Source organism: Malania oleifera, chromosome 1 (genome assembly GCF_029873635.1).
Source record: "Malania oleifera isolate guangnan ecotype guangnan chromosome 1, ASM2987363v1, whole genome shotgun sequence".
NCBI lineage: Eukaryota > Viridiplantae > Streptophyta > Magnoliopsida > Santalales > Ximeniaceae > Malania > Malania oleifera.
This window is the reverse complement of record NC_080417.1, coordinates 87,989,380-88,011,784: the sequence shown is the minus strand read 5'-3', so window position 1 is coordinate 88,011,784 and position 22,405 is coordinate 87,989,380. Positions and strand designations below refer to the sequence as shown.

At 36.2% G+C, this 22,405-nt stretch overlaps 1 protein-coding gene across 1 annotated transcript in view; it reads right to left on the bottom strand.

The window, feature by feature from the left end:
- LOC131167209 (uncharacterized) overlaps nucleotides 1–18,508 on the bottom strand; it is a 104,736-nt gene extending 86,228 nt beyond the window's left edge. Inside the window, exons 1-3 of the mRNA XM_058125966.1 lie at nucleotides 17,998–18,508; nucleotides 16,954–17,039; nucleotides 15,706–15,785 (exon numbers count right to left, since the gene is read on the bottom strand). Coding sequence (XP_057981949.1) covers nucleotides 15,706–15,785; nucleotides 16,954–17,039; nucleotides 17,998–18,464 — 633 coding nt within the window. The 5' untranslated portion in view covers nucleotides 18,465–18,508. The remainder of the gene's footprint in view (nucleotides 1–15,705; nucleotides 15,786–16,953; nucleotides 17,040–17,997) is intronic.
- Nucleotides 18,509–22,405: the final 3,897 nt, after the last annotated feature.

Genomic DNA, 22,405 nt, shown 5'->3' with positions numbered 1-22,405 from the left:
CCTTTTCAGACCCATCACCCAGTTAATTTAATCCTTGATGGGGCCACTCTCACTCACCTGATTTCAGCATCAGTTCCTTTGGAGTTTCAACAACACAACCCTCAGAATTACTTCAGTTATGATTAACCATAACTCCCACCACCACCCAGCAAGAATATTCCGACATTATAACCTAGAGTCTCTTAAATATCCATCTTTTCAATACAACTATGATCCTCCTGACCTTCAACCAAACTCCCACTACTGCCAATACCCACATTATTAACAACTTTATTCAAAAAATTATTGGACAAGCCCACAACACAAGCACTATGATAATCCAAATTAATTCAGAACAGCATCCAGGTCATTAATTATACCTGATCTATCAGCATTGAATCCCTCAACAGATTGCTTGGCCCCTGCTCCAGACGTTCCATCATTCTGATTTTGAAAAGAAACGTCTGGAAAAAGACCTGCTGCATTTGAAGAAGAAATAGTCAAATCACAATCTTTCCTCTTCTTCACTTGCATATCATCCACACTGTCAAAGCACGAGGCCCCTCCATCTTATAACCCATATCCCTGTCCTATAAGAGAAACCCCTCTGGTTGTACCTGTGACTCTCCAACTGTCACTGCTGCCTTTTCATAATACAGATCCAAACAAACAGACCACTATGCCTGCCCTACTTGTAAGCCCACGTCAGCAAAAGAGCTACAACATTCACTAACTGGCCCAGGTCTATCATAACACTTTAAAAACAAGCACTTTCTCACCCAGCAGGCACTCAAAGCATTTAATCATAAGCCCACTAATCTGAAGCCCACCATCCTAAGAACAACAGCCTGATTAGATCTATTACCCATTAAACCTAGTGTAAATGGGTTAGAAAGCCCACAACTCTCTGGCAAAAACTTCACCATCTTCTTCACCAATGGTCGACTCCCAGGAAACCTTAGATCTGCATCACACTGAACTACTGCCGCCGCGACCTTTCTTCTTCAATTGCACCGTGCTGCAGCTGCCAGACTGCCTTCCAGAGACCATCTTTATTCCCAAAGCTCACACATCTCCATCCATGAGCAGACGACTATAATGCAAATCCTCCCTTAACAATCTCATTCCACCAACTTACCTTTTTCACCTCTTCAACGCCAACCCTCTTAAGACCAGAGCCATTCATTTCATTTCTCCCTATCAAATCCTGTAATCCTTCCACAAAACTTCTCCAACTACCTCCTTTCAACCCTTCAGGAACAAAAATCAAAAACTACTCCTCATAAGATTGGAATCCCAAGTCAAGAAATCTACCAAATCCAAGTCGACCTAATCACTACAATACAACAGAATCAACCAAATTCCCTTCTCCAAACAAACCTGCTCAGGTGAGACCACACCAAGGTCAAACTCTTCAAGATCCATTGTGCCACTGACACAGGTGCCCTCGCCCATTGCTTTCTTGTTGATCAAAACCATAAAACTTTCTACCCTCATCCTCTCGTCTCAAATCAAAGTACTTCCCTTCAATTTGTATTAACTTATCTAGATTCTTCTCCGCCATGGTTGTCATTCAATATCAAGATTAAATTAATAAAGAAGACACCACCTTAAGACGAGAGTGTTTAATTGGACATACTGGAATTAGGAATTATTACACTAAAACTTGTCAGTCTTGACTCAACACTGCAAAACGACGCATGTAAAGGCCCACTAAAAAAATAAGCTTAACTACTAGCAGAAATGGACACTACTTCACCTCATGAAAAAGTATGAAACTACTAGAAAACAATACTAAAACAAAACTAAAAAAATTGAAGGGAAAAAAACAACAGCAATATGCTGCTTAAGTCTTTAGAAAGCAAAATTATGACTGGACTGCAAATAAAATTGACAATGCAAGGTACCAACTGCCAAGTGGCCTTACCATAAGTTGAACCTGAATCTTCCTTCTATAGCTCCATATTATTCATCTCAAAAAGATATGAACAAAAAAAAATTCTGTTTCTGCTTGTAACAAAGTTTGCTCAAGGGAATCTTAAATTTAATGACATTTTGGCTATAGGGATGTAAATGGGGCGAATTTGGAGTGGAAAGGGCAGAACCCAATTCTGCCCTGCCAAGAATAACCTGCTCTGCTTACCACCCCAAATCCACCTTAGGGCATTATTTAATTTATTTATATCCCCATCCTTACCTCATTAGGGGATCCGCCTCCTATCATGGACCCAAATCCACCTCGCCAACTTTTAAAAAAAAAAAACATAACATAAAAAAATTTTGAAAAAATATATATATTCATTGTCTTTGTATTATGAAAATAACATAATTTTTTTAATAGAATAATATAAAATAAAATAAAATAAAGACATTTAGAAGTTTTGAATGATTGAATGAAAATACTATATTCATACATACATATAAAGAGACACATTCATGCATAGATATACATATATTTGTTTATTTATTTATAATTGGGGAGGATTCTAGATGGGTTCAGGTTAAGCGGAGTAGGAAATACGATTTCTCAATTATTGCCCCAAATCCACCTTGGGTCACAAAATTCATCCTAACTATTGCCACGAATCTGTTTAGAAACTACCAAATCTGCTCCTATAAAAGCAGATCAATGCGGGATATTCACCAAGCCAAAAACCATTTACGTCCCAATTTGGCAAATTCCTTATTCAAACTAATCACCAAATTCCTTGCCAGAGACTCAAAGATTAAAATAAATTAAAGAGTTAAGACAATTTCCACCTGTTCTCTGCAGAGAAAACACATGTTCACAAATGTTTTCTCCGTCTTTTGGAGATTATCTAAAGTCAAGATTTTCTCCCAATCCACTTAACAAGCAGAGAAAGCAACCTTGGTAGCGCCTCCATGCTTCCAAACCAGCAACTTACCCATCATTCCTGACTTTTTTTTCTCTCTATATTGTATAAGTCCACTTAGAAACCCCGCCCCCCAAAAAAAACCAGCCGCCATCATATGACCTCATTTTCCTTACCTAAACCAAACACATTCTTATGTAAGAAACTACAGAAATATGAGGTTCCACCTCCTGGTCTTGAGATTGTCTTTCAAACATTGCATTCTACACCATACCTTGACAGCTTCATCTATAGACAGGATATATGAATTTACAAGAGCATTAATTTATTTAGCAAGCCCAAATAAGTTTGCAAACTGCATTTTCAAGGATCTTCCCCACACCATTTATCATGCCAAAAAACATTGGCCTCCCATTACCCACCACAAACTCCACATGCTGCTGGGAATATTCTCAATCCTCTCTGATCCATTTCCAGACTCCCAATCCATACAAGCCCATAGTCTCCTTAGCATGATCCACCCATTCAACACCAACCAAGCTGGAAACAATTTTTCTCCAAAGATGCTCCTCCTCAATCATAAAATGCCAAATTCAATATCCACAAACGGATTTCCAAAAAAAAGTGTGAGGAACTTGATACCCAAACCTCCAAAATTAATGGATGTTTCACTACTTGGCTTCACCAAGTGATATCCGAACTCTTCTCCAGCATTGACTCACAATAACCTTTTTTTTTTGCACATATTTGAATCTCTTAGCAACAGAAGGCAGCAAGAAAAGGGCCATTAAGTAGATTGGCAGCCAGCAGTTTCAATAATGTACTATTAAAGAATTAATCTTACCCCTTTTTGAAAGATAATTCCTTCTCCAACCAGTTAATTTCTTGTCGAACTTTGCAACAATAGGATCCCAGATACTTTTTTTTTCCCTTCAAAGTTAGCACAAGATGGGGCAGCCCCAAATATGTGAAGGGGATGGTGCCCAATTTACATATCAGATCGTCTTCCAGTGAGTTCTCCTGCACACCTCTTCCCCCTGCCACCCCCCCCCCCCCCCCAAAAAAAAGGGAAAAATCAATATAAAATTTACTTTCAGGCCTAAAACAGATGCATCGAAGCAAGGTTTTTTAGTTTCAACTGAAATTTCAAGGCCTCAAAAGTATGAAAATTTCTATGTCAATTTCAATAGCAACTTGCAAATTGACAATTAAGCACAGAGGTCTTTTATGAACCTTTAGAAACAGTCAAAAAACATAATAATGTAAGACTTAAAACTAAAAATATATTTTTAAAAAAAAAAAAAAAAAAAACATCAGTGACAGGTATGTGATGTACAAGGTGCAATAACTGTAATAATCACGTTGCACATATTCATATTCAATTAATACAAATGAAAACTCAAACTAAATGTTGTAGCTAATATCTAATTTCAATTTTGCATAAAATTTTGGAAATCTGAAAGCTGTCATCCATACCCTTCTTGTAATAGTCTTTATTTTTCAATTAAAAAAAAAAAGATTTATTATGATAAAATTGAAATCTTGAGTTTTGACTCTCAAATTTCATTTTCAAGGAAATTTTTTTCCCATTGACAAATTTCTTTTGGCATTTCAATAAATTTTGGATGATTCATGGAAATTTTAAAGGAGATTCAAGGGTGGTTAAAAGCGGAAATTTGGTAACTTCATTGAAATTAAGACTGCATAGTGTCAACAAACATGCAGGGGAAATCTTCAATTTAATCCCCCCTCTCCCACCTCAAAACCTCTTTAAAGGTCCAACTACCACAGCCTTGGTCACCATTTTTCCAAGCACCTCCATAACCAAAATGAACAGCAGAAAGAAAAGTGATTCTCCTTCACCCAGGCCTCTTGAGACTTAAACAAGCTAAGGGGATTCCCATTTATTAAAATCAAGAAACTGAGAGTGGAAATACGTTTCCATATTCACTTTCACCATTGATCACTAGAGCCCATCCTTACCATCAAATAGAGCAGGAAAACTCAACAAACAAGGACGCTTCCCCATGATACAGTTGCATATAACCCCTATTCTCCCATTTTTTAATCAGTCTCTCCACCACCTCATTGGAAACTAATTCAGCATCAAGAATTTGTCTACCTTCCACCCAGGCATTTTAGAATGGCCCAGCCATTTTCCTGTCTTTCTTCAACTTCAAAGCTAAAACTTTGGAAATAAGCTTAGAAACGCTTCCCACAAAGCCAATAGATGGAATTCTTTGATATTAATAACCCCTGCTCCTTAGGAACCAAAGCCACACCAGTTGCATTCAAACTGTGAACAAATTTACTTCTAGTATCCAGCACATTAAAGACTTGAATTAGAGCTTTTTAAACACCTTCTAGATAATCCTGCGAAGCCATCCAGGCCCAACTCTATCTCCAGAACACTTCTTTAGTGTCTTAGCCACCTCCTATTACCCCCCCTTTTCTTCCCTGCCAGCAATATCATGGTTTTAAATCACAATAATGAGTAGCGTAATGTAACAGTAACAGGTGCAAAGGGAAGCGGGAGTAGTGGATGTTACATAACAGGAAGCAATTGTAACGGCTGTGAATTTTTTTTAAGCACCCACAACCTTGTGCATATTAGCGTACTTGCATGCTTTAAGATTTTTGCCCCCCCCCCCCCCCCCCTTTTTTTTTTTTATCGATAGATGATAAATTTATTGGATCAAAATGGATACAGGAATCTGGGCATACCCAGGGCCACAAAGGTACAAAAGCTAAAAGCAAACTCTACACATGTAAGAACATTCTAGGCGACCTAATTATTCAATCAACTGGAAGTACTTACAAGAACCAAAAATATAAAGGAACCTGGGCATACCCAAGGGCACAAGGCCATAAAAATCAAAATTCCAAATCAAGGCACAAAAATGAATGCCAATCAATAATCAATACTTCTCTAGCCCCAATCAACAGAAAACATAGAAAATTTGTTATAAATTGTTCTATAAGTATTTATCTGTAAAACATAGAAAATCTTTAGTGTATTTTGGATCCTTTAGTTCGAGTAACAAAGTAATTTGGTAAGGGCAACAACTTTACATTTGTTTTAAACCACCATTGATAGAAAAATTACATGTGTGTGTGTATTTATACTTCTCATTGTTCTTATCTGTGATAAATTCTTATGTGTGCTAAATTAATTAATAAAACAACATACATCATACACTCCATTAATCTATTAGACACATAAGACATACGAATAATACAAATATAAAATAGCTAGAAAAGAAACAAGGTTGAAGTTGAAAAATATAGAACATAAATATCACATTACTAATATTATCAAAATAAAATATTTTCCTAACAAGTTAGTATTTTTAAATTGTTAATTAATGCATCTCTTGTGAGTATTTAAAGAAATAGTAAATTTTGTATCATTGTCATCCTCATTATAGTCTTGCCCCCCTCTCGCCACATGGTATATTGAGAATGATTTATGAAAGAGAGGGAAAAAGTGAGAAGAAAAAGTAAAAAAAATATATAATAATAAATATTGGTGTAACTGTCCTGTAGCGGTTACATAACGGCCGTAGCGGCCTTTCCATGATGATTGCAGTCCGTAACGGCCGCTACAGCCATGATTTTTCTTCCCGCCAATTTTGCGGTGTGTAACGGTATCAGTAACCCAAAAAACCATTACGTAATGGTCGTGCCATTATTTAAAACCATGAGCAAAATGCTCTCAAACTCCATGCACCAGGTTCATTGTCGACCTCTTTGTAGAAATTACATAAACTATTTTATTTCTCTGTCCTCCTCAAACACCTCCCCCTCTAACTCCAACTTGTTTAAGAATTTTTTTCTTCTACGCAGATTAGCCACTTTATGAAGGAATTTTTGTTTCTATCCAGTATCCACTTCTTTTAACCAAAGTCCTTGGGTTTTTGTCATCCAGCCCAATGCAAATGACAACTCCTTTCTAAGTGCCACTTTCTATCATTTCCTCTTTACTGAGGCCTCCACCAGCCTTTCTTTCACCCAGCAGCGACTCTTGTTTAATCTTCATATCCCAAAGGTTTCTTTATTCCATTTTTTTGAGTTTCTTTGAAAAGTTTCATTTTCTTTGCAACAATAAATTTATCATAACCATACGCATGTACTCACCCACCATTCTTCACTAAAGCACCAAAATCTTCAACCTTTAGTCACACGTTTTACATACAGAATGGAGTAGGTCCCATCTAACTTCCCCAAAATCAAGAAGGATGGGATCACAATCCTTCAACCTGGCCTCCCCTGGACCATACACACCAGAAAAAAAAACCAAAGAAAACCATCCCACTGGGGCTTTAAAAATAACATTTACAGTGAAGTCTCCACCCAGCTGACAACAAACTTTGAAGTCATGGTATTCCAAAGAACCACTTCCACCCAGCAGTTCCTTTAGAAGGCAAATCTATACACCTGCAGCTTCTGCTTCCCCAAATGCTGTTAACTAATTGATTGCTTAAGTTTGCCACTTGGTTTCCTGAAGAATGATCAAATCCCATGTCCAGTTTGACAAGAAATTCCTTGTAACATCCTTTTCTCTAATATCCTTTAACCCGAGAGCAATCTGGGATATTAACTTCTGTTGTCATTCCATTAGCATAAGGATCTATCAGTCCCACTGACAATCTAAGTGAACAGTACTTGCTCCCAGTACAGATGCAGTTCACTTTAGCTCCTTCAAAATCTCACACTAACCATTGAAATCTCACAGGAAAAAACAGTATTTGCAGTAAAAAAAGCAGGTTCTCTTCAATTTCTTCAAACTATCACAAGAAAGCCTCAATTTCTCACAATCAGATTCAGTTTTTCTTCAGTATTCATTGTCGCATTCAAAAATCTCTCAAAGCAGCAGTCAATATCTCTTCATTCAGGTCCCAGTAACTTTGTTGGGCTAATGGAACCTATAAAACACAACTGGGATTTTCATGGCAGGAAGGGGCTGCGATGGGGAAAAAGGGCTTCAGGTGTTGATCAATGGCTATAATGAGGAGGTTTTTGTAACAGCAAAACAGATTTTAGGCGAGGTGAAGGGCTTTGATGAAGAAAGACTCCTTTATGGTGATGAAGCTTCTTGTCCCACACAACTTCGAAGCAGCGGCAACAACAGAAGTAGTCCTTTCTTTTCTTTTTCTTTTTTTTTTTTTGGGTGGAATCTTCTCTAAATTTCAGAACTGTCAGCAGTTTTTTTCTTTTGTTTTCCCTGTTGTCTCCTGCTTCTTTTCTGTGCTTCGCAGCAGCAACAAGAGTTTTAAAAAATAAAAAATAAAAGGGCCTCTGCAGATATGTGGATGTTGCAGAAAGGGGAGAAGGGGTGAGGACTTCAGACCTTGGGCTTCAATGGGTTTTGCTGAAAGGACACAGTGATGGCTGTAGAAGATGGTTGGTGGATTGAAATTAGGCTCTTACCAGTTGCTGTAGGAACAGCAGCAGACAGAAACAGAGAGAGAGAACTGAGGGGATGAAACAAAGAGAAGAAGAGATGAAGAAGAAGAGACAAACAGCTGCAGAACAGAACAGAGTCAGAAACAGAACAGAAAATCGATCAAAACTGAGAGAGGAACAGACAAAAGGAGAAAGGAAGAAGGAGAAGGGAAGAAGAAGAAAGGAGGAGGGAAAAGAAGTGAGGGGGTAGAGAGAGAATAGACGTGAGGAACAGAGGGAGAGAGACCATATGAAAGTGAATGATGTCAGATTCAACTAATCATTACAAAGTGTTCCTTCTTATTACATCACAAGCCATATCTATAGACAACTAAGAAACTCTGAAGAAAAAAAAAACAAAAATTGCAAAATAACCCCAAAATAATTTTTAAAAAAATCACAAAATAACCCCAAAGTGATTAAAATTTGCTAAAATAAACAAGTATCCACAAAGTAAACATTAAATGCATAATTTCAAAATCTTCAAACAAAATCTGATCACCCACAAGCAATCCTCTATCATTGACCTCAATCCTCTATCATTGACCTCCATTCTCCTTCAAATCCCCATTTGTAGAGGGCAATATGTCTAGTGGCTCTTTGCAATTCCCAGGTGGTTCATCTCCCTTTCAAGCCATAAGTGCATGTCACGCCTATTCGTTCTTTGAAATGCTGTTATGTTAGGATTCCCAAATCAATTGAGATTTCTAATTAGTGTGTTAGGATTCCCAAATCAATTGGGATTTTCTATTTAAATGTTGTGATTCCCAAATCAATTGGGATTCTATTTAATCATGGGATTTTTATTTAATTTGTGAGCATTCTCAAATCAATTAGGATTGAGTCCATCAAGGACTTCAATCAGGGTATTTTACATTCCTAATGGGAGTACATATACATAACCCTACGGGGTTTTTCATTCAAGCAACAACATAATTCATAGCCGCCTTTGGCTTACTTGGAGACAGATCCCTTCAAACTGATCAACCCTATTTTCTCTTTCTATTTTCCTTTCTTTCAATTTCCTCAGTCTTTCTATGATAAAACCCTAGGGTCTTATCATTTGGTATCAAAATCGGCATCCTTGTGGATGTAATTAACCCGCCAACACAAGCAAGATCTTGGAATTCTTGATCTTCACAACTTCACTTATATGCAATGGCCTCAAAAAGTTTAGTATCCCAGATGGAAGCTACGCTAAAGGTTGAACTGAGCAATATGTTTAAGCCTCAATTTGAAGAGATCCAGGCATCACTCTTAAAACTACTCATTGCGTCCACCCATAAAGAGAGAGAAGAAGATGTTTCTACATCAACTAATTGTAGGAAGCAATCGTACATGCGTGAAGGAGGTTATCAAGGAGAGCGTGATCATGGTCCTTCTCGTATGAAGGTGGAATTTCCTCGGTGGGACAGCAATGACCCTATTGGTTTGGTTTCTAGGGCTAAAAAATATTTTCACTTTCACAACGCTCCAGAAACATCTAAGTTGAGATTGTTGCTATTAGTCTGAATGGCAATGCTATTCAATGGTATGATTTGTTTAAAGCTCGTTATGGATGCCTTCATGGCTAGAACTTGTTTCTAGATTATTTGTCTGATTTGGGCCCATTGGATATGAGAATATTGATGGAGACCCTGCTAAAATACACCAAACTAGCACTATCTTGGAGTAATAGACACAATTCGAGCAGCTATCAAATAAGACTAAAGATTGGAATGAAAGCCAACTTGCGGGTACTTTTATTGAAGGTCTCCCTACCTGACATTAGGCGTGAGGTTAGAGTGCGTCAGCCACGGACTATGACTACTACAATTTCCTTTGCACAATTAAAATAAGAGAAGTTGGGAGAAGAATGACGTCACTCCAACATGACCATTAGCAAGCAGAATGTCAACAAAACTATCACACCACATGCCCCTCACAATCATCTTGCCAAAAAATTGACTTAAGAGGAACTTAAAGAGCAAACGACAAAGGGTTTGTGTTGGCATTGTGAGGAGAAGTGGCATAGAGGGCTCCATCACAAAAAGGGGCAACTCTTGAAGATTGAACCTGTTAAAGGCGCGATACACATTGTTGACCCACAACCTAACAGCTTAAGCTTTTAGGTAAAGTGGTAATCTAACATGGTATCAAAGTTGTTTACCAAGAGGTCCTGGGTTCTAATCTTGTTGCCCGCGTTTATTGTGTGATGTTTAAAAATTATTGTACTCCCTATAATGGGGATTATTTATCATTTGTTTATCTCTCCAAGTGCTGTTAGGCTGCACGTGCGAGGGAGTGTTAAAGGTCTGATATACATTGTTAGCCCATAACTTAATAGCTTAAGCTTTTAGGTAAAGTGGTAATCTAACAGAACCAGTGGAGGAACCAAAGGAGGTTGAGGATGACTCCCCTTATTCAAATTAGGTAGGTATGGAATCTAATGATAATGATGAATCTATCACTTCTTCAATTCATGCTTTAGCTGGGTATGCTAATCCTCAAACCATGAAAAAAATTATTGGCTTCCTAAAATGTCAATTTGTTACTATCTTAATTGATCTCAATTTGTTACTATCTTAATTGATCTCAGTTTGTTACTATCTTAATTGATACGGGTAGCACTAATAATTTCATATAAAACTGCTAAAAGGCTAGCCTATCCTGTGAAGCAATGTGCAAAGTTCGATGTGAAGGTTGCAGATGGAAGGAACTTGACACGTCAGAGCAAGTGCTCAAAGGTTAAACTTAATACGCAAAATCATGAATTGTACGTTGGTTTCTTTTTTGCTACCACTAGAAGACTTTGAAGTGGTTGTGGGTATTGAATGGTTAATAACTTTGGGTGATATAGCTTGGAATTTTTCTAAACTAATTATGTAGTTCGTCGTGAACAGTCAGAGAATGACTCTTAAAGGCAAACGTTGTGGTAATGTCACTGTAGTTTCAAGTCATCGTATGGAGAAGCTCCTTAAAAAGAAGTGACATGGCTGCCTAGTACAACTTCGAGCACCAAAGGAGTTACAACATCAATTTGACCAAGTTGAAGGGCTAGAATTTCTTATTTCATAATTTTTTTATCTATTTGCAAAGCCACAGGGATTGCCACCTCAGTGAACACATGATCACCGCATTCCTTTATTGCTAGGTAGTGTCTCTACTAACATTCGTCCTTATCGCTATCCTTATTTTCAAAAAGTAGAAATAGAAAAGATAATGAAGAAATCTTAGATGTTGGCATAATGCAACGAAGTGTCAATCCATATTCCCCTCCTGTCTTATTGGTCAAGAAGACAGATGGCTCTTGGCAAATGCGTGTTAATTATCGAGCACTTAACAAGATCACTGTGAACGACAAATATCATATCCCTATAGTGGATGAAATGTTAGATGAGTTAGGAGGTGCCCAACAGTTCACCAAACTTGACTTGAGATCAAGTTATCACCAAATTCAAGTACACGAGGATGACATTTAGAAGACTGCGTTTTGAACTCACGATGGGCATTACAAGCTCTTGGTTATGCTTTTTGGGTTAACCAATGCGCCTTCGACCTTCCAAAGTCTCATGAATCACATTTTCCAACCTTACCTAAGTAACTTTGTTCTCATATAGCTCATCTCTTCAAGATCATTTATGTCATTTGTGAACTATACTCACCACTCTTCATAAGCATCATCTGTTTGTCAAGAAATCTAAATGCAGCTTTACTCGACCATATGTTGAGTACTTTGGGCTTATTCTTTCCTAACAAGGTGTCTTAGTTGACCCTTCTAAAACAAATGGCGACAAACTGGCTTATTCCACGAACAATCAAAATGCTGTGAAGATTTTTGGCGCTAACTGATTATTACTGCAAGTTTGTCAAGGATTATAGAAATATTAGCACTCCACCGACTGCTCTACTGAAAGATGATGCATTCAAATGGAGTGAGGAAGTTAAATAAGCCTTATGTCAAGCTTAAGCATGTAATGTCCACCACACTAGTTCTTGCCTTGCTAGATTTCGACAAGGAGTTCATCATTGAGTATGATGCATCAAGAGGTGGCATTGGTGTAGTTTTAATACACAACGAATGCACCATTGCTTTTACCAATACGGCTCTTTCCCCACCCACATCAGCATGTCTGTTTATGACAAAGAGATGCTAGCCATTGTGCATGCAGTAACAAAGTAGAGACGACATTTAATTGGCCCACATTTCCAAATCTGAACTGATCACAAGAGCATGAAGTATTTTTTGGAGCAACAATTTTTTTCCATGGAACAACAAAAGTGGATCACTAAGTTGTTGGGCTATGACTAGGAGATTATTTACACAAAAGGGGCTGAGAATGTAGTGGCAGATGCACTCTCACGACCTCCTAAACAAGTTGAACTTATAGCTATTTCTATACCTGCATGTACTACCCTTGAACAAATCAGGAAGGAATGGTGGGAAAATCATAAGACTAGAGATATTATCCAAAAGCTACAAGAAGTGGCACTTCAGTCCCACCTTACTTTAGGAACTCGTCGAACTTATTATATAAGGAGAGGATTTTATTAGTGCCAAATTCAACCCACAAGCAAACCATGGTGCAAGAATTACACACATCACCAGCTGGAGCTCAAATGGTTTTCTTAGAACCTACAAGCGCATTTCTCACAATTTTTACTAGAAAGAAATGAAGGGTGAAATCAAAAAGTTCATCGTAGAATGTGATGTTTGTCAACCACAAAAAGGGGAAACCGTGGTGAGTCCAAGCCTTCTACAGCCTCTTCCTAATAAGCTTGGACTAATATCTCAACGGATTTCATTGAGGGACTACCATCTTCTCACAGTAAATCTACTATTTTGTTGTTGTGGACCGTCTCACAAAATATGATCATTTTTGTGCCATAACTCACCTTTATACTGTTGTAAGTGTTGCTAGGGGCGGCTCTGCCTTTAGGCCATTGAGGCACCCGCCTAGGGCCCCCAAATTTTTTGGGCCCCTTAATTTTTTTTTAATATAATAATATATTTTTTGGGCCCCAAAATATTTTTTAATTAAATAATATTAATATTATTTATTATGCTCTATTCCCATAATTGACTTCCCAACTAACAACTTTATTGTATTTCAAATTATCTATTACTCTCATCTCTCTCTCTTAGTCTCTCTAAAATTTTTTTTTCATCTCTCACACTCTCTCACTCTCATCTCTTGGTCTCTCTATGATTTTTGCTCCAACTATTGTGTTCATCATCTTCGGGCCTCCGATTCTTTGTAATTTTCTTCAACTCTAATTTTGATTTCAATTTTGTGTATTATTTTTCTATTATTTTCACTCTAAATTTTTTTTTTTTCTAATTTTTCTTAGATTTTGGAAAGTTTGAGGTTAGAGCGTTGTATCCAGCAAGAATCCGATATCTCTAAAGTCTCGCTCGCCGATCGATTTGCAATAATAATAATAATCAAGTTATATTGTTTCAATCTACTATTTCTATAGATTTATTAAATTTATTTTTATTTGTTTACATAATTTGTCAATTTATAGTGTTAATTTTGAAATTTAACTATGTCAACGAGAAAATATGAATCCAGATATGGAAAACGAAGAAAGAAAAAAAAAATAAAAGAATTAGTGTCATCTCAAAGGGAGCTCTTGATAAATTTATTTTTAGTTCTAAGCAAAATATAAATGAGCCCGCTCCAGTCCCCTTACGAAACTATGTCACAAGAAAGATTAAATGGATTGGCTATGTTATTAATAGAAAAAGAAATACTTAAAAATCTTGAATATAAAACTTTAATTAGTGATTTTGCATCTCAAAAAGTTAGAAAAATTAATTTTAAATAAAAATAAAAATTAAGGGTCCTTGATTAAATCATTCGCCTAGGGCCCCAAATTGTAAAGAGCCGGCCCTGAGTGTTGCTTGTACTTTTGTTGAGAATATTGTCAAGTTGCATTGAATTCCTTAGTCTATTGTCAATGATCCTGACAAAGTCTTTACCAACAACTTTTGGAAGGAGCTTAGTGAATGTAAGCACTGCATATCATCCACAATCAAATAGACAAACTAAAGTTGTTAACAGGTGCTCGGAGAATTATCTTTGTTGTTTTGCTAGCAACAAACCAAAGGGTTAGGTGTGATGGATCCCACGGGCCAAATGGTGGTACAATACCACTTATGATTCCTCCATCAAGATGACTCCATTCAAGGCTATCTATGGCCAAGTTGCTCCTATTCTTCCAAGGTATTCAGCTAGATCATCCAAAATTGATCAAGTTGACAAGTAGTCATATAAACAAGACAGAGCTTCAGCCCCTCAAGGAAAATCTTGTTGCAGCTCAAGCACATATGAAACAGCATGCTGATGAGCACCATAGTGAAAGGGAATTCTCAGTGGGAGATTGGGTATTTCTCAAGCTAAAGCCCTACAGACAGATATTTGTGACTGTTCATTCTTCAATAAAGTTGTCTCCTCAGTTCTATGGGCCCTATAAGATCCTAGAACGTATAAGCCGTATTACTTATCTTCTTGACTAATCAACAGGTTCTAAGGTACATCCAGTTTTTCATGTCCCTTGCCCTAAAAAAAAAAAAGTTACGGGAGCAAATTACTTTGGCAGTGTCACTTGCCTGATTTCACTTACCATCTGAAGATGCATCTTGGGAAACTTATCAATCCTTGGAGGAGAAATTCCTAGAGTTTATTGCTGCTCAGCCTTCAGGACAAGATTGATTTGAAAGAGGCAAGAATGTTAGGATTCCCAAGTCAATTGGGATTTCTAATTAATGTGTTAGGATTCTCAAATCAATTGAAATTTTCCATTTAATGTTATGATTCCCAAATCAATTGGGATTCTATTTAATGTTAGGATTCTATTTAATTTTGGGATTTTTATTTAATGTGTAAGCATCCCCAAATCAATTAGGATTGAGTCCCTTACCCAAATCTTTGAGTCAACTCCCACTTAGGGAGAAAAGATTCCAACACTCTACAAAATAGCCAAGTCAACAACCTCTTTTATTGAGATTTATTTAAGAAAAAATTGAAAATCCCAATAAATAGAGCCCCCCTACCAACGAGTAGAAATCAACAATCGAAGAATCATCCAACTTAAACAATCTAAAAAGACGGGGGATTAAAAAACAATCCGACAAAAATGCACTTTTGTTTACCAAAATCAAAAGCATAGGACTAATTTCCATGATTTTATGTTGCTGTTAACATGTCTAAAACATCTATATGTCATAGAACCAAAACCCATTACCATAAGTTTGACAGGAGTCCATACAAGTCAGTTAGACTCCAAAAAAATAAACAAATAAATAATCAATGACAATAAAACTCCTATAAAACAAACAAATTTTGTAAATCTCAAAGATAAGAAAGTAAGAGAAAATATAGAAAACAAATGCATTTGAAGGCAAAACCCTATTGCGGATGTAGAAAGAAATTCAAATAACGAAACAAGCTTTGGGCAATACCTGACTCTTATTGACCAAGGTACCATGTGTACTACCAAGGTCATAAATGTAAGCTTCTCCATTTCTCTTAAATTGGACAACTAGCAAAGTTAAAACAAGTAAAGTCATTCACAAAGGGAAGTCTATGCAAAAATGCAATGTCATTCAATTAAACAGGAACATTATGAAATCCCCATGTTTGACATGAAATTTCCATGCACAAAAACACAAATTTATGATGTATGTCAACCACAAAATCTGATATAATATCTTATTAAAAGTCCACCAACAAATCTAGGGTTTCTTTGTCTTGTATTCTTTTGTTTTTAGGCAGGGAGGACTGCAAGAAATTAGCTTCCCATGCCTTTTTCGTACCTAGGTGTCACGAGTCAAGCTTGTTCAGGGCATTATGCTTGCTTATGACAGCTTGTCTTGTGTGAATGGGATGGGTAACCATCAAGTAAATAATAGTATAGGTTTTATTAATTGAGTGTGTCAATGCCTCAATGTAAAATGGGAGTATGACTCCTTGGTCAATTTCATATTCCCTTGTGCCAAATCTATATTAGCATATAAAGCTCTTTAGGGGAAGGTGAGTGTTTGTCCGTCGTTATAAAACTTACTAGCATTTGTAAACATGTTTAACCTACTTACCTCCCTCACAAAACACACATTGCATAAAAAGGTATTAGTAACTAATTTCATTGCTTTACAGATTACCACGTAGTTCTAATTTGCTTACATGATTGCTCACTGCTTCCACTTATTTTGCATTTGATGGTTGGGAATGTGCTCTTGTGGTAAGCGCAATATATTTTGGCAAACTACTTAAGCAAAAGTGTTTTAACTAGAGCCAATGGCCATTCACTAGGTGTGAAGTGTTTGAACCATGATACTAAGGCATGGTACAATACTATGATGAAACTAAGAGAGAGAGAGAGTGAAAGCTCATAAGAAGAATGGAGTAGAAAATGTTAAAATCTCTTGTCAGTTTAGCGATTCGCCCCCACAAATTAAAAATGGAAAGGAAGAAAGATATCCATGTTATGACTCTTCACTCTCCCAGAGATTTTTCAAGACCTATGCATGCTTAATGTTTGCCATCCAAGGTTTCTTACAGCAATTATTGCCATCAATATCAAATATCTTTACTCAATTTTTTCTAAATTAGCTAGATTCCAATGAAATATTAGTAGAATCAACCAAAAAATAAAAAAAAACAACTTGGCACAGTGTAAAAAGTACAAAAATAGTGGAACGAACACATACCAGCATGAAACCGAGAAATGCTTGGGTGCTCAAGGAAAAAATCGCACGAGTCTACTCGTCCAAACATGTAAACGCCCTTCTCATATCTAAATGACCATCAAAATGAACTTCAATTAGCTGAACTAACAATAACAACAAAAATTATACTACTCATGAATGTGACGTCAACGCTTCAAGGTATAACATAAACACCATGAAATTCATTAATGCATATGCTTCTATAAATTTATGCCCCATTTCTCTTTGGCAAATGCCACCACCTTACATGAGTTTGTATGTTAGACTTTTGTCTTTTTTTGTTTACTTGATTTGCACACTTCATTTTTTATAGTTAGAATTATTTGTAAACTTGATTACTCCAAATTCACCTCCCACCACCACCACCCCCCCTTAGGCCATAACCAAGCCAACAATTTTTTTTTTCTTTTCAATGCATATTCTTCCTTTGTAACACAAAAAATGTAAGCTCCAAAGGAAGCAACAGCAGATCAGAAGTAAATCCAGTCCTTTTAGTTTTGTCCAGGCACACCCATCAATCTGACCCAATAAATTAACAGAGAATAATGCCAATATGAAAAATAAATTCTTCTTTTAATTTGTTTCAAAATTTTTTAAAAAAAATTATTTTAAAAAAAATCCAATCATTTTGATAGTTGCAAATATTAACATCATAACCAAACATTAATTCTTTATGTTGACAACAAACACAACCACCTGAATATTTTGATCGATTAACTTTGGTACGTAATACGGAATGAAATCAGCGGAAATGGAATCAAACTTATCACTTTATTTGGTAGTGCTCTCAATTCAAAATTCCATTCCATCACATTAATATCCTATGCCATTCCACAAACCAAACATAATTTAAAAGACATTACATCCGGATCACATATTAATACTACTTCGGAAAGGCTTTGCAGTTTAGGCATACACCCGCCTGACAGTTCATGTGAATTTACCAAATATAAGAACAATGTAGTAAATTGAGAAATATATTAAATTTAACAATATCGCAATTTTGTATGCTTCAGAGAGACTCACATATTCAATTGATCGATGATAGACCCGTCCTTGAGAACTTCGAGGTAAAATTTATGACAGGGCGGTTCGCTCCAAGGAGGAATGGTATAAGGGACAGAAACACTTTGAGCGTGGTCCTGAAGAGCTTCTCCAGTACCAGTAGCTTCGGAAGGGGATGTTTTAAGCTCAGTGGGACTTTCTGGAAGATTAGTGTGGTTTGAATTGGGTTGGGATTCTGTTTGAGGCTGAACTGGGTCAGGGTTTGGAGGGTTGGGGGCTTTGGGAGGTGGAGGATCCATGGGCGATTTCATTGAAGGTGTAGACGTTGAGGTCTCTTCTGAGGATTCGAGTTGAGGATCAGCGGTAGATCTGGACGCCGCAGCCGCGGCGGGAAGGTTTTGGTTTCCGGTAGGAGGAGGACCCATGGCTGTCTTCATTGCAATGAAACCGAGAGACGCCGAGTGGTGGAGAGAGTAACCATGGAGCATTCTGTGATCGTTTGGGAATTTAATATGGGCTGAACCGAAGAAAGGTGCTTATTCCGTGAGTTATTTTGTTTGTTAAAAAAAAAGCATTGATTGTATCAGTAAATCAGTAATTAAATAAGTGTCATTTGAATATTTATTCTTGTCATAAATGTCGTTTAAATTTATTATGATAATAATATTCTTATATCTTAAATTATTAACATATTATGATATTATCCCTTTTGTGCTTTTTTTTAAATGTTAATTTCTATTATGTCAAAACAAATAATATAATCCTGAAAATACCCCTATTAAACATTTATCATTCAATTCCAATGTTATTCATATCAACAAAACTTGAACTGTTACATAATTTTCTATTTCTCTAGAAACTTTTAATTTTATGAAATAAATGTAGCAATTATGTGTAACACAACTATAACCATTAAGCATCTATTCCCCGTGAAATCTCTGTTTCATTTAACTATAAGCTCAAATTAAGCATATTAATGAATAAATGAACACAAGACCCCATTACAACTTCGTTAAACCTGAGGTTAAGCATCGCCGCTAGGTTCCGTTGTAAAGTGGCTAAATTATTGAAAGTAAACATTCAAGACAGATCATTCAAAACAAATTTATGTTGCAGAGGATCATCCAAATGATGCAATTGCAGAGCATACTTAATGAGTAACTAATTTTGAATATTGTAAACAACTGAAAGCTTACTTGATTAAACTTTTGAATGATTTCTTTACATGACAGAAATCCTAAGACACAAGTTAGAGAGAGATAAAAGGGAAAAGAGAAAGTTGGGTGGAGCTCGAAGCTCAGGCTTTCTTAAGGAAATTAAACCCCCAACTTGGTGCGAGGATAAACTTGGGCACCTTTATTTATAGATACAGAGGCTCGGATTTGAAACCATTTGGAATCCAGGGTGAAGTAGTGCGGGTGCTCCTTGGGTCCCATCGACCACTAAAATCAACTCTGGACCCTTACAAGATAAGCGAGCCAACATAAAGGACAAAATTTTTAAGTAAAGGTGATAACACATGGACGGCTGCATTTATGTGGAGACCTACCACCTTTAACTTAAATATTTACAATGAAAGGTAATAAATTGTTAAACTTCTAAGGGGATTTGCTTTTTCTTATTAAATTATTATTTAGTAAATCTTTGATTTCCTTTTTATAGTATTCAAGTAACTCATGATTCATTTGTATAGGTCTTGCTTTTGTAGGTATTTTGTCTTCAATAAAATCCTTTACATATGGTAATCTTACCACATGTTTCTTTCTTGACAAAAATGCATTTGGTAAATTTGAACAAACTTCTCTTTTCAACTTTTCTTTAAATTGGTCAATTTTACCTTTGATTTATGGGGTTTGAATTCTTTCTTCAATTTTTTTATGATGAATTTCTTTTGATAAATGCTTAATATGCTTTCTTTCCTATTTGATTAAATTAGTTATTTAATTGCCAAATCTTTTAAAGTGTTAACTTCCTTTTCTTTCATTTTTTTTCTGTTGTAAAGTGGTTTAATTATTGAAAGTAAACATTCAAAACAAATTTATGTTGTAGAGGATCGTCCAAATGATGCAACTGCAGAGCATACTTAATGAGTAAATAAATTTGAATATTGAAAACAATTGAAACCTTACTTGATTAAACTTTTGAATGACTTCTTTACATGAAAAAAATCCTAAGACAGAAGTTAGAGAGAGATAAGAGGGAGAAGAGAGAGTTGGGTGGAGCTCGAAACTCAGGCTTTCCTAAGGAAATTAAACCCCCAACTTGGTGCGAGGATAAACAGACTCGGAGACCTTTATTTATAGACACGGAGGCTCGGATTTGAAACCATTTAGAATCCGGGGTGAATTAGTGTCGGTGCTCCTTGGGCCCCATCGACCATTAAAATCAACTCTGGATCCTTACAAGATAAGCAAGCCGACATAAAGGACAAAATTTTTAAGTAAAGGTGACAGCATATGGACAGCTGCATTTGTGTGGAGACCCACCACCTTTAACTTAAGTATTTACAATAAAAGGAAATAAATTGTTAAACTTCCAAAGGGATTTTCTTTTTTTTTTTATTAATTTCTTGTCTAGTAAATCATTGATTTCTTTTTTACAGTATTTAAGCAACTAATGATTCATTTGTATAGGTTTTGCTTTTGTAGGTATTTTGTCTTCTGTAAAATCCTTTACATATGGTAATCTTACCACATATTTCTTTCTTGACCAAAATGTATTTGGTAAATTTGAACAAATTTCTTTTTCCAACTTTTATTTAAATTGGTCAATTTTACCTTTGATTTATGGGGTTTGAATTCTTTCTTCAATTTTTTTATGATGAATTTCTCTTGATAATTGCTTAATATGTTTTCTTTTCTATTTGATTAAATTAATTCTTTTAATTGCCAAATCTTTTAAAGTGTTAACTTCCTTTTCTTTCATTTTTTCCATTGTAAAGTGGTTTAATTATTGAAAGTAAACATTCAAGACAAATCATTCAAAACAAATTTCTGTTGCAGAGGATCATTCAAAGGATGCAACTGTAGAGCATACATGATGAGTAAATAAATTTGAATATTGAAAACAATTGAAAGCTTACTTGATTAAACTTTTGAATGATTTCTTTACATGACAGAAATCCTAAGACACAAGTTAGAGAGAGAGAAGAGGGAGAAGAGAGAGTTGGGTGGAGCTTGAAGCTCAGGCTTTCTTAAGGAAATTAAACCCCCAACTTGGTGCGAGGATAAACAGACTTGGGGACACTTATTTATAGATACAGAGGCTCGGATTTGAAACCATTTGGAATTCGGGGAGAATTAGTGCGGGTGCTCCTTGGGCCCCATCGACCACTAAAATCAACTCTGGATTCTTACAAGATAAGCGAGCCAACATAAATGACAAAATTTTTAAGTAAAGGTGACAGCACATGGACGGCTGCATTTGTGTGGAGACCCACCACCTTTAACTTAAATATTTATAATAAAAGGAAATAAATTACAACCCCGACCGAAAAGTGGACAAGTGTAAAAAGTCTTCAACTTTTGAATAAAATAACAGACAGTTGGAACCTTTCTTTTGATAAAGGAGTCGCCACTTTTGACAATTGGGTTCAGCTGTATGTCTTCTTTTGATAAAATCGTCAGGATGTCACTTTCTTGTAACAGGCTTCTTTGAGGAGGTTTCCTCTTGGTCTTCTTGGACGAATTTGTACCAGGTGTCAATATTTGATCCAAGTAGATTGAAATCAACGGCCCTGGGAGAATCTTCATCTTTTGTTGAATCAAAATTGTCTAATTCAAGTTGTGCTACCATCTTGAGTAATTTTGACTTTACTGATGATTTTGTCTTTCTTGATGATACTGTTGACATAGTATCATCTTCTTCAAAAACCTTCTTCTTATCTTTTGATGCAGGGTTTCATGAGTAAGAGACTGAGCCAACCAAGCTCTGACCTTTCCTTATGGCATGGTGAACTTATCCACCAGCTAACTTTGAAGATTCTTCGTAAGGATTTGGAGAAACGGAATGAACTGTCTTCAGGGGGAACAATAATATAGTCCCAACATGAAATCCAAGTAATCATGAAGATTGAATAGAAAAAACAAAAGACTTGAAGATTCTTTTGAATAATCAGGAGGGAACTTGAAATTCTTTTGAAATAATTCAAAATCATTTTGAATGGCTTTTGGGAAAATTTCTGGATTTGGATCGAAGAAATAGAACCAGGTAAGGAACCATCTAGGAAAATGCTTGATAATCTTTTGATCAAAATGAACAAACCAAGAATGAGTAAAGTTCCTAACATACATGGTATAAAACCATGCTTTCATATAATCTTGATAATCATAGTTCTAAGGAACAAAGACTCCCTTGAATTTCTTGGAGACACGTGGGGGCTGACCCCACTCAGATGGAGTAATAATTTTTAAAATCTTGATTTTTGAAA